Below are 14,916 nucleotides of genomic sequence, written 5' to 3'. Positions count from 1 at the left end.
CTGGATGACTCTGCACACCTAATATTGATGCATTCATGAAGGCTAAGAGTTAAACGATGCAGGTGATATTTCCCTATTTCATGTAAAATGTACAATCCCAGCACATTTTGCCATCTAAAAACTATCATGTGATGGATGAATTAATTCAACAAGTACAAATTCAAGCAGAGCTCTGCCCTTCAGCCCCAACCCACAAAGAACTTTGCAGGTTGCAAAATGTGAGGCACACCGCACTGCCTTTTTTTTTTTAATTGAATTTGACAGTTTGACAACCTGCTGTCCATAGTTGGGCCATATAGCTCTGGTTATCCAGTAGGGCATTAACAGAAAAGTCAATGTCCGCAGTCATTCAGGCTTTCGTAGTCGAGCGCACTTCCGCGTTGTAGTTTCCTGTAAAAATGTCTGTGAAAAATCCCCGCGATGTGAAAAATACATGCCGAGCAGTCACTGGTGCGCGGAGCGGAGTCCGCGCGGTCGTAAAATCTGAGCTTTGTGCACACAGGGCTTGCGGACGTCTGCTTTGAGTCCACGTGGACCTCCGCAGAGTCCGTTCCGCGTACAGTACAGGCCAAAAGTTTGGACACACCTTCTCATTCAATGCGTTTTCTTTATTTTCATGACTATTTACATTGTAGATTCTCACTGAAGGCATCAAAACTATGAATGAACACGTGGAGTTATGTACTTAACAAAAAAAGGTGAAATAACTGAAAACATGTTTTATATTCTAGTTTCTTCAAAATAGCCACCCTTTGCTCTGATTACTGCTTTGCACACTCTTGGCATTCTCTCGATGAGCTTCAAGAGGTAGTCACCTGAAATGGTTTCCACTTCACAGGTGTGCCTTATCAGGGTTAATTAGTGGAATTTCTTGCTTTATCAATGGGGTTGGGACCATCAGTTGTGCTGTGCAGAAGTCAGGTCAATACACAGCCGACAGCCCTATTGGACAACTGTTAAAATTCATATTATGGCAAGAACCAATCAGCTAACTAAAGAAAAACGAGTGGCCATCATTACTTTAAGAAATGAAGGTCAGTCAGTCCAGAAAATTGCAAAAACTTTAAATGTGTCCCCAGGTGGAGTCGCAAAAACCATCAAGCGCTACAACGAAACTGGCACACATGAGGACCGACCCAGGAAAGGAAGACCAAGAGTCACCTCTGCTTCTGAGGATAAGTTCATCCGAGTCACCAGCCTCAGAAATGGCAAGTTAACAGCAGCTCAGATCAGAGACCAGATGAATGCCACACAGAGTTCTAGCAGCAGACCCAGAACAACTGTTAAGAGGAGACTGCGCAATCAGGCCTTCATGGTCAAATAGCTGCTAGGAAACCACTGCTAAGGAGAGGCAACAAGCAGAAGAGATTTGTTTGGGCCAAGAAACACAAGGAATGGACATTAGACCAGTGGAAATCTGTGCTTTGGTCTGATGAGTCCAAATTTGAGATCTTTGGTTCCAACTGCCGTGTCTTTGTGAGACGCAGAAAAGGTGAACAGATGGATTCCACATGCCTGGTTCCCACTGTGAAGCATGGAGGAGGAGGTGTGATGGTGTGGGGGTGTTTTGCTGGTGACACTGTTGGGGATTTATTCAAAATTGAAGGCACACTGAACCAGCATGGCTACCACAGCATCCTGCAGCGACATGCCATCCAATCCGGTTTGCGTTTAGTTGGACGATCATTTATTTTTCAACAGGACAATGACCCCAAACACACCTCCAGGCTGTGTAAGGGCTATTTGACCAAGAAGGAGAGTGATGGAGTGCTGCGGCAGATGACCTGGCCTCCACAGTCACCGGACCTGAACCCAATCGAGATGGTTTGGGGTGAGCTGGTGAGCTTCAAGAGGTAGTCACCTGAAATGGTTTTCCAACAGTCTTGAAGGAGTTCCCAGAGGTGTTTAGCACTTGTTGGCCCCTTTGCCTTCACTCTGTGGTCCAGCTCACCCCAAACCATCTCGACTGGGTTCAGGTCCGGTGACTGTGGAGGCCAGGTCATCTGCCGCAGCACTCCATCACTCTCCTTCTTGGTCAAATAGCCCTTACACAGCCTGGAGGTGTGTTTGGGGTCACTGTCCTGTTGAAAAATAAATGATCGTCCAACTAAACGCAAACCGGATGGGATGGCATGTCGCTGCAGGATGCTGTGGTAGCCATGCTGGTTCAGTGTGCCTTCAATTTTGAATAAATCCCCAACAGTGTCACCAGCAAAACACCCCCACACCATCACAGCTCCTCCTCCATGCTTCACAGTGGGAACCAGGCATGTGGAATCCATCTGTTCACCTTTTCTGCGTCTCACACGGCGGTTGGAACCAAAGATCTCAAATTTGGACTCATCAGACCAAAGCACAGATTTCCACTGGTCTAATGTCCATTCCTTGTGTTTCTTGGCCCAAACAAATCTCTTCTGCTTGTTGCCTCTCCTTAGCAGTGGTTTCCTAGCAGCTATTTGACCATGAAGGCCTGATTCGCGCAGTCTCCTCTTAACAGTTGTTCTAGAGATGGGTCTGCTGCTAGAACTCTGTGTGGCATTCATCTGGTCTCTGATCTGAGCTGCTGTTAACTTGCCATTTCTGAGGCTGGTGACTCGGATGAACTTATCCTCAGAAGCAGAGGTGACTCTTGGTCTTCCTTTCCTGGGTCGGTCCTCATGTGTGCCAGTTTCGTTGTAGCGCTTGATGGTTTTTGCGACTCCACCTGGGGACACATTTAAAGTTTTTGCAATTTTCTGGACTGACTGACCTTCATTTCTTAAAGTAATGATGGCCACTCGTTTTTCTTTAGTTAGCTGATTGGTTCTTGCCATAATATGAATTTTAACAGTTGTCCAATAGGGCTGTCGGCTGTGTATTGACCTGACTTCTGCACAGCACAACTGACGGTCCCAACCCCATTGATAAAGCAAGAAATTCCACTAATTAACCCTGATAAGGCACACCTGTGAAGTGGAAACCATTTCAGGTGACTACCTCTTGAAGCTCATCGAGAGAATGCCAAGAGTGTGCAAAGCAGTAATCAGAGCAAAGGGTGGCTATTTTGAAGAAACTAGAATATAAAACATGTTTTCGGTTATTTCACCTTTTTTTGTTAAGTACATAACTCCACGTGTTCATTCATAGTTTTGATGCCTTCAGTGAGAATCTACAATGTAAATAGTCATGAAAATAAAGAAAACGCATTGAATGAGAAGGTGTGTCCAAACTTTTGGCCTGTACTGTACGTTCCGCCCGAGTATGTTTGGGCCTTGACAGACACACATCACATGTGTGGAGATACTTCACTTTCCTCCGCCATGTCAATGTAATGACGTCATCAAATGACTTGTCGACTCGACTCGACGTTATTGACGGATAAGTCGACTTGAAAAAAATCAAAGTCGTTAATGCCCTAGTATCCAGCAACTGCTAACAACTCTCCTCTATTGTTAACCAACTGTAAACAGGTCATCATTACCACCACAGAAGGCCCGCCTCTCAAATCATCTGTTTGGACAATGGGGAAAATGTGGAGGTGACGGGGGGGGTGCTTTTTTTGTTCTGAGTTGAAATTTTTTCACCTCAAGTTCAGAGCACTCTGGCAAAAATGTGAGGTGTCTAGAGCATAGAAATGTGAGGGGTGTAGCAATGCAAAAAGAGCGAGCAAAAAGCTTTATTCTCATTAAAAACAATTACAAAAAGCCGCCTCCAGCTGCTAAAAGGTTTTCTGTGTGATCTGGGCCTTAGTGAAACACCAACTCAGAGAGTAGAAGACAGACGTGGCATGCCCATAAATGACGTTTATTGTTTTCTACAGTGTGGAAATTTGGCCCTGGTTTCAGAACTCTGATTCTTTCACACTGTGTTTTCACTTCATCAAAGCTAATTATAACATTTTGGTTTTGTTCAGTGATCAGTTGTACTAAAAAATACTTTTTGTTTCATGCCTGTTTTTTGCTAGCATCCCAATTAATATCACATTTAACGTAAATTATGGATGCATCTTGTTTCTGGTGTTGGTGGGTGTGGGGTCCTCAGTGAGATCCATTCCTCCCTCCTCCACAACTCCATCCTTTTGTCAAAGTATGGCCAATTCAGGCTGCAAAACACCAAGATGGTGACAGCCAAAATACCAAATTCAAGACTTCCAAACAGTTGTCCAGAAACCAGTGGGTGATGTCTATGAATGTGGAAGTGAGACAGTGCATTCACCTGAGAAGCCTCTGCTGAACTATTAAAAAATGTATTATGAATGCTGAAAATGTAACGTGTAATGTTTTGTGCTTGTACGCGTGTGTGTGTCTGCACCTGTGTCCATATGTGCATGTGTGTTTGTCTGCATTCAGATGGAACAGCTTGCCAATCCTACTACATGGATCAATGCGGCCACTCAGATCTTTTTCTCTTTGGGTTTGGGTTTTGGGACACTCATAGCCTTTGCCAGCTATAACCAGTACAACAACAACTTTGAGCGCCAGGCCATCGTTGTTTCTGTCATCAACAGTGGAACCTCCATCTTTGCCAGCATTGTCACTTTTTCCATCTATGGGTTCAAGGCCACTGTCAACTACGAGGACTGTCTCGAGAGGTATGTGTGGTTTTTTTTGCTAATGTGTATATGGCCCTGTTTACACCTGGTATTAACATGCATTCTGGGTTATCAGATTTCAAGTTGACAGCTCTACGAATGTGTCTTCACTAATGTGTGTTTAGATCTAATCTCCCAGATCACATTTGAAGAAGGTATTCTTTCAGCAGTGTGAACACTCATGTGTCCCAGGCCAGGTTGCTTATCTGATGCCCAGATAAGAAAACTTTCTGTTGGTGTACTCACACAGACACAGAGCTGAAGGACCGTCTCTAGAGAAACTCTCGTCCCAGTGAACGGTCAGTTCATTGTCTGCCTGGTTAGCCTCACAAAGGCTGTAAGTGTGTGTATATAACATGACAAACCTCATGCCAGTTAAAAACAGCAACATCTTATTCAGTCTGTGCAAATGAAAATGATTCATGTGTTTATTTGCATATTGAGGAGGAAAGTGAGATCAGATCACAAGTGGTCACCCAAGACACATTTGGAGACATACTTTAATGCCAGGTGTGAACATACAGACTTAGAGCTGTCCACTTGTGATGCATCACCCAAGACACAAGACATATTAAAATTATCAGGTGTAAACAGCTTCTTTGTGAGTGCATGCTTACACCAGTGTGCATGTGTATGCCTTTAAACACTGTACAGATGCTGTGTATACGTGTAATCTAGAGGGTCTGTGTATCATTCGTTCATTCCATTTGCAATTTAAAATCAAAAAACGAAAAAACGGTTTGTTTTTACATTATTTGTTTAATAATCAAATTCAAAAATACAAAAAACGGTTTGTTTTTCTTATTTTTGATTTTATGCTCACATTAAAAATAGCAAATCGAAAAATGGGCCACGATTAAAATTTGATTTTGATTTTTCATTTGTTCCAACTTGCGTGACCTGGAACTATTTTCTATGGATGCACATTGCATTCAGTGGATAAAAAGAAAATGAGACACCTTATCTCATAATTATGAGATCAGGATCTCGTAATTACGAGATAAGATCTCGTAATTATGAGATCAAGAAAGTGCCAAATTGGCCAATGCTTCGCTCAGAACCACATACTGCACATCCACGAAGGGGGGTCAGAACTACTGTAACCAGCTGCCACTGAGGTGGTGCCATCTTGACTATATCCCATATCTTTATTATAATGTGTATATATTGTAAATTACGATGGAGTATTAGGGTACAACGGAGTATTAGCGCCACATTGAAGAAAAAAAAAAACATCGATTTCGAGAATAAAGTCAAAATATTACGAGAAAAAACTCGTAATATTTCCAGAATAAAGTCATAACTGAGAAAAAGTCATAATATTACAAGAATAAAGTTGAAATATTGTGAGATTAAAGTCATAATATTACGAGAATAAAGTCGAAATATTATGAGATTAAAGTCGTAATATTTCCAGAATAAAGTCGTAGTTTTTAAGGAAATAACCAACAACACACAGAATGTCAGATTGTCTTTCATGCCGTTGTAAGTAGCCTACTTAATTAGGTTTGGGAACCGGCACCGTGTCGGTTCTGTGTCGAAATGCGCTGTTTGTGACTCCGGGCCCAACTCTGCCACTGATTGGCCAGTCTGACATTCTTCATAATACATAAAGAACGTTAGTGAAACACATAGGCCTAACAGAAACATGGGTTCGTTTGGGGACAAGTTAGTAGTCATGTTACTTGTTCCACAGGCGAAGGACTCCGGACACATACAGTAGCCTAAATACACCGGTTGTAAGTAACTTTTAACATACGTGAGTCTTTGTGACTCTCGGCTCTTGTCCCCTAACTAACGCTTATTTCTGTTTCACTAACAATATTTACAGAAGAAGAAAGGGAGGGAATTAATGTGTTGCAAGAGGAGTTGAGAAGCAGGCTAGCAGTTCTTAGAAGGGCAGAGCATCTCAGAAAAAAGAGGAAGAAGAAGGAACATGTAGGGACAGGTTTTTTCAGGGACCCTTTTAAGTTTGTTAAAGGGTTGTTCAGCCAGGAAAAGGGGGGGCAGCTCAAAGCAGAAAGGCCAGAGGTTGAAGAATATTTGAGAAATACATATACAGATTTAGAGAAGAATAGGATAGTAGGTGTCCCACCGGATATCCCTCCCTTAGGAGGGATAGAGCATGAGATGGATGTCAGGCCACCTCGGTGGAAGGAAGTTCAGGAGGTGGTCAGGCGTGCAAAGGCTTCTTCGGCCCCAGGGCCTAACGGAGTCCCCCTACCGGGTTTATAAAAGTGCGCCTGATATCCTAAATTTTTGTGGAAACAGCTAAGAATAGTTTGGGAGAAACAAATTATCCCAAGAGCACGGCGTAGGGCAGGGGGTGTCCTCATTCCTAAAGAGAAGGAGTGTGTGGACCTTAGCCAATTCCGGATGATTTCTCTCTTGAATGTAGAAGGGAAGATTTTCTTTAGTGTAGTAGCGCAGAGATTAGCTAGCTACTTAGAAAGGAATAGCTTAATAGATACTATGGTGCAGAAGGCAGGAATACCAGGTTTTGCAGGGTGTTTAGAGCATACTAGCATGATCTGGCACCAGATTCAGGCAGCGAAGATTAAGAAAAGGGACCTGCATGTAATATTTTTAGATCTTGCAAATGCGTTTGGTTCAGTACCACATAGCCTCATTTGGAGTGCGTTTGACTACTTCAAAGTGCCACAGGTAGTTGTTAACTTAGTGAAGGCATGGTTTCAGGATATTAGGTTGTGTCTAAATACAGCAGGTTTCACAACAGGTTGGCAGAGGCTAGAAATAGGCATCATGGCAGGGTGTACAATTTCTCCATAAGCATTTACTATGGCAATGGAAGTAATCATCAGGGCTTCTAAGTGGGTGGTAGGTGGGGAGAGAAAGGGTTGCATCTTCCACCAGTTAGGGCTTACATGGATGACATGACAGTGGTGACCACAACAATGTCATGTACAAAGAGGCTACTAGAGAAGGCGGACCGCAGAGTGAAGGCAAAGGGGCCAACAAGTGCTAAACACCTCTGGGAACTCCTTCAAGACTATTGGAAAACCATTTCAGGTGACTACCTCTTGAAGCTCATCAAGAGAATGCCAAGAGTGTGCAAAGCAGTAATCAGAGCAAAGGGTGGCTATTTTGAAGAAACTAGAATATAAAACATGTTTTCAGTTATTTCACCTTTTTTTGTTAAGTACATAACTCCACATGTGTTCATTCATAGTTTTGATGCCTTCAGTGAGAATCTACAATGTAAATAGTCATGAAAATTAAGAAAACGCATTGAATGAGAAGGTGTGTCCAAACTTTTGGCCTGTACTGTATATATATATATATATATATATATATATATGCTTTAGAGAGGTCGCCATCTTGCGCCGCCATATATGTAAGGCAGCCCTAGCGGACAATCCAGCCAGCCAGAGAACGCGTTTCGCGTGTATAAATAAACCAACGAAGACAGCTGAAGGAAGGAAGGAGGAGGAGGAAACAGCAAAGAGTGTTAGTCGTTAGTCGATAGAGAGTAGTGAAAGGTTTTTTAGTTATAAAGTTTGCGAATGGACCACACTTACCACGCAACAGGAGAAAATGAACCTGAACCGTCATCTGCGAGGAAAAGAAGACGCAACTTCACTCCTTGTGATGCACTCTCTGCAGCGCTTTTCCTCCTGATCATATATCTCCCCAACAATGGTAGCACCGAATCCCATTCTGTGCAGCCAAATGGGAGCGGAGGATTCAGCCTCTCTTCTCGCCCGCTTAGCATTCAAGTTCCTCATCAGTATGCTCTGGCTCAAACAGGTATGGCTCTGGGTCTGTGTCCGCTACAAGAAACTCTTCAAAATTGCGTTCAAAGTCGTCCATTGCAGCTACTATAGTCCGGAGGTATTGCTAGGCTAAATAAACAGCTGAGCTCTGTTACAGGCTACGCTGTCAGTCAGTGTGCGGGCTGGAGGTTGGCGGAGCAGAGAGGGGAGGGGGTACCCGCTTGGTATTGTAAACGAGAATGTGTGTATGAACTGTGTGTGTTATGCTAGAAGAGTCAGAGTTTGGGACGGAGTCTTTTACCCCCTGGAGTGTTACCGGAGTTTTTGGAGTGCTCAAATAAACGGGCCTTTTTCCCGAACGCTACTCTGGTCTTCTGCACGTGAGGGATTCATTACAATATCGTAACATGGCTTAGATTTCTAATAAACATTCACCTCGTCGCTAGATAGACCTACTCCTGAAAAACTTGTGTCTGCGCAAGGCTTTTTGTCCCTACGAGGCCACCGTCATTTACCCGATGGGAGGGGTGAGTGAGTGAGCCCTGCAATCTAGAATTTGACCACTGATGTCACTGTTTTCAACGGTTTTCAGCCCATTTTACACAGTGGCCCTTTAATGGGAAGCCTGATCTGGTCCTCTCGGACGAACTGAACAGTTTTCATAACCGTTTTAATTTCTGTGACTTTAATGATGAACTGTCAGTTTTTAAAAACACTGTCTCCTCACAGAACAGTGTTGTTGTTGACAGGAACACAGTTTGTAGACTTTTTCAGCGTGTCAAAGAGAGGAAAAGTCCAGGCCTGGATGGCATTGGAGGTCGGGTCCTCAAGAACTGTGCTGTCCAGCTGGCAGATATTTTTAGTTTTATTTTTTCAACGTCCCTCCAGCTTCACAAGATCCCTTCACTCTGGGAGAATTCTATTATAGTTCCAGTACCCAAATCTGCATCTCCAATATCACTAAATGACTTCAGACATGTCGCACTGACCTCCCTTGTTATGAAGTCGTTTGAAAAAATTGTGAAGGAATCACTTCTGACCTGTGTCCAAAATTACTTGGACCCACTGTAGTTTGCCTACAGTTCAGGCAGAGGTGTTGAAGATGCAGTTGGCACCCTGTTGAACTTTGTTCTAACTCATCTTGAGGGAGCCAAGTCCTGTCTTTTATTTATCGATTTCTCATCCGCTTTTAATTGCATTCAGCCACACATTTTAGCAGAGAGGCTAAGGGACTCCCATAACATTGATCCTGGTCTTATAGCCTGGGTTATTGACTTTTTAACAGTGAGACCACAGCGTGTGAGGGTTAATGGTGTTCTGTCAGACACTCTTGTCTCCTCCACTGGATCACCCCAGGGCTGCGTTCTTTCACCTTTATTATTTGTTTTATATACAAATGAATGCCGGAGTCAACATGTGGGGCGACACATTGTTAAATTTGCAGATGACTCTGTCATTGTGTCCCTGCTGAGCAGTGATGACCTGGAGCATGGACCTGTAGTGAAGGAATTCATGGACTGGTGCAGCTCTTCCTTCCTACATATCAGTGTAGCAAAAACTAAAGAGATGTTGGTTGACTTTCGGAAAAATCCCACAGTCATCTCCCCTGTTATGATTGAGAATGAAGCAGTGGAGCTGGTCAACAATTACAAGTACCTTGGGACTTATGTAGATGACAAGCTGACCTTCGAGACTCAAGTTGATGCTGTGTGTAAAAAGGCCCACCAGCGCATGTATTTTTACAGGAAGCTGTGTAATTTTAATGTTGATAGCACATTTATGCAGATATTTTACTCTCGTTTTATTGAATCCATCCTCACCTTCTCCTTCATTTGTTGGTAAGGCTCCCTCTCCCTCAGAAACAAAAACAAACTGCAGGGTTCGTCCATTGGGGCGTAGGTATATCCTGCCAAAATGCAGGACTAACAAACTAAAACATTCCTTTGTCCCTGCTGCCATTGCTCTCCTGAATAAGTGACTGACCTGCTCTTCATTTTTTTTGTTGTCTCTGGTTATTTATTGTTGTCTGAGTGATTGTTGTTTAATTGTTTGTTTATTACTGCTGGCTGTACAACAAATTGCCCCACGGGGATAATAAAGACTCCTTGAACCTTGAACCTTGAAGCCTGTGAAAGAAAAAAGCTTAGATATGCAGACTTAGGAGCAGAAGCTAAGCAGTGAGGATGGAAAACTAGGATTTGTCCAGTGAAAGTGGGGTGTAGGGGATTCATAGCAAGATCAGCTGCCTCGCTCCTGGGGGAACTCGGAGTGCGGGGACAGAGTTTGAGGAAGACAGTGAAGGAAATGTCAGATGAAGCAGGTAGAGCAAGCCAATGGATCTGGGTGAGAAGAAATAATATCAGTTGGGGGCCAGCAGGCGGAACTACTAAGCAGAGTACATAACTCCTTGAGATCAGGTGGAGTGATCCACTTCTTAGGAGGAAATCCAGGAAGAGGAAGGTTATTTAAGTGTGGGAGTGGCCTATTTGAATCCTTTTGTTTGAGACCATGCTGCAAGGTGAGTGTGTCTGCTGATCCTATGAGTTATCTGTCTCCTTTAACTTTAGCTTATATTGGAGTTATGCTATGTAGCGTTTGAGATAGAGTTTGGTGAATGTGCTAGGAAAGGTAGTATCAGCACTGTTTCTACCTGGAGCTCGCATGTACGGAGCCTGGGTTTGGTTGAAGGTGGCAGTGCTGTTTGGGCTGAGAAAGCCATGCGTAAGTAAGGTAAAGGAGGTTATTGGGTTGGTGCGGGGAGCAGTGAGACCTGGCATTAGGGGAGTGTCTCTGGGACGCCAGAGATCACTATCTAGGAGCTGGCCACTACCGCGGTGCTGAAACTAAATCAATCGATGTCAGGCAAATCGATCACCCACCACTTAATCAGCGCATAAGTCACACACAGCCTACTTATTTTTCGTCTTATTATTATTTTTCTTCCGCCAGATTTCAGTGCGTAACTTGTGCCACAGCTCTGAGCGCACATAGCGTCTTCATAAAACATAGATTCAAGATTCAGTATGCACAGTAAGGACATGCGTTTCCCTGCAGAATGAAATTCATTCTTTTCTGTCACCAAGTAATGCTAAACAATATAAATCTGAAGTATGAAATAGATCAAAATATATACGGTGCGCACTGTTGTAACATCTCCTTGCTTAGTGTAATACTCCGTCGTAATTTACAATATATACACATTATAATAAAGATATGGGATATAGTCAAGGTGGAACCACCCGAGTGGCAGCTGGTTACAGTAGTTCCGACCCCCCTTCGTGGATGTGCAGTATGTGGTTCTGAGCGAAGCAGTGGCCAATGTGGCACCTTTCCTGATCTTGTAATTACAAGATCTTACCTTGAGATCCTGATCTCGTAATTATGAGATCTAATCTCGTAATTACGAGATCCTTATCTCGTAATTACGAATAATGAAAAAACAAACAATTTTTTAGTTTTTTGATTTTTGATTTTAAATTGAAAATGGAATGAACGAATGATACACGGACTCTAGAGCCGCAAGTAATTTCATCGATTTATTTTTTGGGCTGTCGGGTTTGTTTGTTTTTTATGAAAAGGTAACTCACACAAGCCAAAAAGAAAGAACAAAGCGATATAGACACATTACAACACACACATTCATTCAAGGCAGTTATACAAGGTGCCACCTGCTACTCAGTTTAAACATTCACAAGCACTAACATGCCAGTAATTTAAGGTTTAGTATCTGCCTGTGGATACTTCAACATGCAGACTAGAGGAGCCAGAAATTGAGGCACTGATCTTCCAATTAGCGGCGACCCGCTTTTCCTTCTTAGCCATATTCCCAAGAAGAGAACAGATGTAAGCTTGGAATTTATCTGAGCAGAGGGGAAGCCTGGGCTGAGCTGAGCAGGTTGCCTAGAGAGGAGGGAGACCAAGCTGAGCTGTCTAACATGGAATCAGCAGAGCAGCTGAGCTGAGTGGGGATCCATGGCAGGTCTGGAGACAGGGACCTGAGCAAAGCAGTTGGAACAGCAGGGAGAGGAGAAACAGGATTAGGATGGAGTAACAGACAACTGATGTGCAACAAGAGAGGCTGGAAACACAGACTGACTGAGCAGCCTCAACAATCTGGCAAGGTGGACTTGGAAGAGCTGAGTCTTAGTAGGAGTTTTGACTGCAGGATGTGATGCAGCTGCCGGGGCTCTGCTCGGGCTCTGACACGTCTGTCTCCTCTCAGACATTTTTTTTTTTTAGGAGGTGGACAGTTTCTCCATGGAGGTATGGTCTGTATGTAGGTTTGTCCAATTTGAAATATTTATGGACTTTATTGATTTCTCGTTATTTTTTTCTTGGCGATGGTAAAGAGCCATGAGGAGTAGAACCTTTACTGAACTTCTGTAATTAAGTGTTAAGTATCTCACAGTAAACAGAGTGATGAGGACAGGGGGATACAGCAGCCCAGCGGATTGAATGCCAAGTTTAGCAATCTCTTGGCAGAATTGATTCACTGGTGAGCAGTGGTGAGTGCTGTTTGAACAGATTTCAGATTTTGTGAATCCTATTCTGAACATCATATAGCTGTACAGAGCTAGATGGGTCCTGCTCCCAGCTTGTTTTTAAAACAGAAATGGATTGATCACATGTGGATATTATTTTGAATATTTTAGATAGGAGTTTTACTGGTGATAATATACTCGCAAAGTAGTGGGGGTGGTTCAAAGCTGTACATTTTTTCTTTTTATTTCGAACACAATCTGTAAGTATTTCAGATCATCTCTTGGACAAAATAACTGTGTCTGGTAAAAGCTATCAGGCCGACATTGAGTTAAAACATTTTTGGCACATTATTTACTCCAAAATTTATCTTATTAGCCTTCGTATATAAGTTCAATTTCTTGAACAAAGTGTTGATGTAATACTAAACTATACTCAGCAAATAGCGAAGGACCCTGCTGGGTGAAAGTCAGGGTCATGATAGTGTTCATGTAATTGTCCTTTTTTTTCCCTCTTCCAGGACACGCTTACTGCTACTGAATGCCTTTGATCTAGCAGAGGACAGTATCGTCATGAACAATGTCAGTGACTGGATTGAGAAACTGAATGCAACATACCCAGAGCAGTTTGCTGAACTCAGCAACAAACTGGAAGATTGTAACCTGGAGAGTGAGCTAGACACCGTATGTTCCTCCTCATTACCATCGTCTATATAATATGTATAATTATGTATAATTATTCATATAATAAGAATGCAACTGGCTGTTATTGTGTCTCTCACAATCTGTGCCAAATACATAGAAAATACAAAAAAATACATATGAAAAGTGCAATAAGTAATACTTAAGTGCTACATAATTATTAGAGAAAATCCAGTACCTGCATTAGTAGTAGTAGTAATAGTATAACTACAGTAGGCCTGTGATCTGATCTTTCAATTGTGATTTAAAAGACAGAATTAAAAACACAGGTTGCCTTTGGTAGAGAATAATTTTGGTAAACTAGACAGGACTAAACACAGATTGAACTAGACATGGCATTCACATCAAGTCACTGTTGCATTTTGTAGCAATCTGCAAAAAAGAGAAACAAAAAAAACCATTAAGAGGTGATGTGATGGTATTTTGACATTTTGACGCTAATGCCATTTCAGTGCAACAGTTCTTTTAGAGCCATAAAAAGGAGCTACACCAGCCACTTTACAGAGTTTGATTTTTGTGAGAAGAGCACAGAAGTATCCGAAAAATGTGAGATAAATGTGAAATGTTTTTTAAAAGGCAGTCCAAGCCAAACACAAATTAGGAAGTGTTTCAAGAACTTTTCTTCTTGTTATTATGATTATGATTATGATTATGATGATTATTATTATCATTATTATTTAAATTCATAATTAACATGTCTGCGTGTCAGCCATTTTGCTTCTTTTGCTTCTTCAAATTGATTTATATAATTTCAGATGACCACAAGATAAAAAATCCTACTGTTTGCAACACAGAACAGGACTAGGTGTTTCATTCATTGAAAAGTGATGGAGATCAAAGAGCATGGATACCAAGAGGCAAAGCTCAATAGAACGCCCCATAGCAACAGACTCACCCATGGTTTCGTCCTACCGCCGCCATTTTGGACTGTCAGCAGACCGCAGCAGACCCGCTTGCATACAAAAACACACAGACAAGCTGAAGTATATCGCTATTAATTATGCTTACAATGCTACTCACCTCATGATAGCTTGGTCACAGCTGCTTTTTCATGTTTTTGTAAAGCAAAATATAGACTTTAAAAAAAACAAAATGAAGAAAAACAGCCTAGATGGCATCTCTACATATTACATCCACTTATGAGAAGATTAACTTAATTACTCCTTCAAAATCACCCCATAAGCCAGTCTACCAAAAAATTAAAAAAAAAAAAAAAAAAAAAATTTAACTAGAAACACATTAATGGCGACATCACATAGTCAGGAATAAAGATTTATTCACAGTTTGTACAGTAAGGGGACAGTAATAGTAATAATAATAATAATAATAATATATAGGCTATTTTAATATGATATATTTTAATGTTAAGCAGTAATCAGTTCTGATATAAATGGTCCAATAAACTGGCATATTAAATTGATATTAAAACACT

General features: G+C 42.0%; 1 protein-coding gene across 2 annotated transcripts in view; it reads left to right on the top strand.

The window, feature by feature from the left end:
- LOC125892851 (sodium- and chloride-dependent transporter XTRP3-like) overlaps positions 1-14,916 on the top strand; it is a 116,668-nt gene that overhangs the window by 45,973 nt on the left and 55,779 nt on the right. For both annotated transcript variants that reach the window (XR_007449792.1, XM_049583159.1), the window contains exons 6-7: positions 4,329-4,570; positions 13,304-13,466. Coding sequence is in view for 1 of the 2 variants with exons in the window: in XM_049583159.1 (XP_049439116.1) it covers positions 4,329-4,570; positions 13,304-13,466 (405 nt within the window). In the remaining variant the exon portion in view is untranslated. The remainder of the gene's footprint in view (positions 1-4,328; positions 4,571-13,303; positions 13,467-14,916) is intronic.

Source organism: Epinephelus fuscoguttatus, linkage group LG8 (genome assembly GCF_011397635.1).
Source record: "Epinephelus fuscoguttatus linkage group LG8, E.fuscoguttatus.final_Chr_v1".
NCBI classification, from domain to species: domain Eukaryota; kingdom Metazoa; phylum Chordata; class Actinopteri; order Perciformes; family Serranidae; genus Epinephelus; species Epinephelus fuscoguttatus.
This window is presented reverse-complemented; position numbering and strand designations above follow the sequence as displayed.